Source organism: Amblyomma americanum, chromosome 1, assembly GCF_052857255.1.
Source record: "Amblyomma americanum isolate KBUSLIRL-KWMA chromosome 1, ASM5285725v1, whole genome shotgun sequence".
NCBI classification, from domain to species: Eukaryota; Metazoa; Arthropoda; class Arachnida; order Ixodida; family Ixodidae; genus Amblyomma; species Amblyomma americanum.
In genome coordinates this window covers 267,108,222-267,110,412 of record NC_135497.1, presented here as the reverse complement: position 1 = coordinate 267,110,412, position 2,191 = coordinate 267,108,222, and the positions used below count along the sequence as shown (strand labels likewise).

Sequence of the window (2,191 nt, the reverse complement as noted above, 5' to 3'; positions counted from 1 at the left end):
GGCATTCCCAATGACTTATACTACCATCACCTGTTTTGGCCCTGTCACCTTCGTCGTTAACCCTGAACAGTTACCGGTGGGGCAGCTGTTGTCACATTCAGAGCAGGTAACAAACAAGCTATTTTTTGGAAAACCAGACTGACACTCCAAGCAGGTCTCTGAACCCATTTCTAAATCAGTGACAATTGGCAGCAGCAGAATACATGCGAAGCAAAATGTAAAAGGCACCAACCTGAAAAACAGTGGAACCGTGGCCTGAGTTGCGTGTGCGCTGTGTTGCTACTACTGCCAAAGTGCCCGAATATTGTCGCTTTGAGCTATGTGGCGGTAGTGACAGAGAGATGTGCGCTGCATGCGTTGGTGGCAGAAACACGGCACTAGAGAAAAACGCGTTGGCACGACAACATTGCTGCAGAAAAGCAGCACTGGAGCATAGGCCGCGAGCGTGCTACTAGTGGTTTAATAAAATAATAATAAAAAGGAAGGATAAAATTTTTGCTAGCCCTAGCACATGCCATCGATACTAAAGCACCTGAGCAGGGGCACCGGAAATAAAGGATAGCAGACAGAATGGAGAAATGAAATGAAAAATGTGAGGAGACAGGAAGAGGGGATAGGGCCAGTGTACCATAGGTAAATTGGCAGTGACGATGAAAAAGTTGCAGACGCGCATAACTGGCTCCTTGGGTCAGTGGACACCTCATTCGTGCTTTCAGGTATGTGGCGGTGGTGTCCACTAGCAAAAAACTGTGCTTTCGTACAATATTTCGTGCTTAGCAATGTTAAACTGCTACCCATTTTTTAAGCCCTTGATAGTATTGATGAGAGCTGCTAATGAACATGGCTTCATTTGTAGCGCACAAACAGAAAACTCGGTGGCATAGTTTGTGCTCAAATGCCTGTAATGATGGCAATTCATGTTTCGCTCTTCGCTTGAGCTTGCCATACAGGTTATGTTCAGGCAAAGGGCAGAGGTAAACCATTCTTTGATCTAAGATGAATTTAGCTATAAGTTTCCGCATTAGCTCGTTAATTCCAGCACGCATTGAGACTATGCTACATGTAAATTTAATTTCTTTTGTTTTGGCTTACTTAGCATCATCTCGTGCAGTACTTGCTACATCAGCACTTACTGGCTGGCTGATTTCTGTCACATTTACACCAGCTAGCCAGATCCACGCTGCAGCAGTTTCCTTGCATGAGCTGCTGCCAGCTCGAATAAACTTTTTTACTAGAGGATGCAGTGCAAAAAAGAAAGAATGCAGTGAACATGAGGCAGATGTGAGTGCTGGGCCTTGTCTAGTTGTGTTACACCAACACGCCCATCTTTCTCAAATCTCTGTGAATACAGTTTTTATTGCTTTGTCCCTTCACTGTGCACTCCCCATGTGCTAAGGGCAATGTGCCAAATGCCAAATGTGCAATGTGCCAAATGTGACCTCCGCTCATTTATTGGTTTGCTTTCAGGTTAAGCCACCTGCATAGATATGGGGCCTGGTTTCAGCATACCGTACTGAGAACACAATAATGATCGACGACATTCGCAGGAACGTCGACAACATTCGCAGGAACTTACTCATGAATCCACAATCAGGTCTGAGGGTGAGTTAGTTCATGTTTCATTGATGGGAAGATTGCCCTGCTGGTGCACTTCCTTTACTGTTCTCGTGCAGACTTGTCACACGATGCCTGCACTTTCCAGGTGAGGCCATTCCGCAATGCACATCCTCACCGAAACACCGACCGTGAGCTGGTGCGGCTGGCCCGCTACCTGAAAGACATTGCTTGCTCTGTTAGTGACTTCACAGAGCTGAATCATCGCAACTGGAAAACGTGAGCTTGATTTTTTTCCTCTTTTCACCTTTGGACGGTGCTGTTTGCAGTTAGCAGGGCTAGCAGAATTTGTAGTGCTTGCCGCATGGGTAATTTTTTGTGTGCTTAAGTTGCTTTATACTTTCTGCGCGAGTGGTGGCATTCTCTAAACATTTTCACTTCATGCACCCTGTTGCATCCATCTCAGATTTTGTTAAGCTGCAAGTTTTGTGATTACCCTCTAGAGTCACAAGTTATTATCCAAAAGGATGAAATGTTCAGATCTTCAGTATTCTTCAAGGAACGTGACAAGATAGCACAGAAAAAACTCCCACCTTCCCAGGTGATTGTGATATACAGCTAAACCTGGATGTAACAC

General features: G+C 45.2%; 1 protein-coding gene across 1 annotated transcript; it reads left to right on the top strand.

Moving 5' to 3' along the window:
* Window positions 1-1,486: 1,486 nt before the first annotated feature.
* LOC144117531 (ubiquitin-like domain-containing CTD phosphatase 1) lies at window positions 1,487-1,837 on the top strand. The gene is made up of 2 exons (XM_077651242.1): window positions 1,487-1,602; window positions 1,703-1,837. The coding sequence occupies exons 1-2, from the start codon at window positions 1,528-1,530 to the stop codon at window positions 1,835-1,837; spliced, it is 210 nt and encodes a 69-aa protein (XP_077507368.1). The 5' UTR covers window positions 1,487-1,527.
* Window positions 1,838-2,191: the final 354 nt, after the last annotated feature.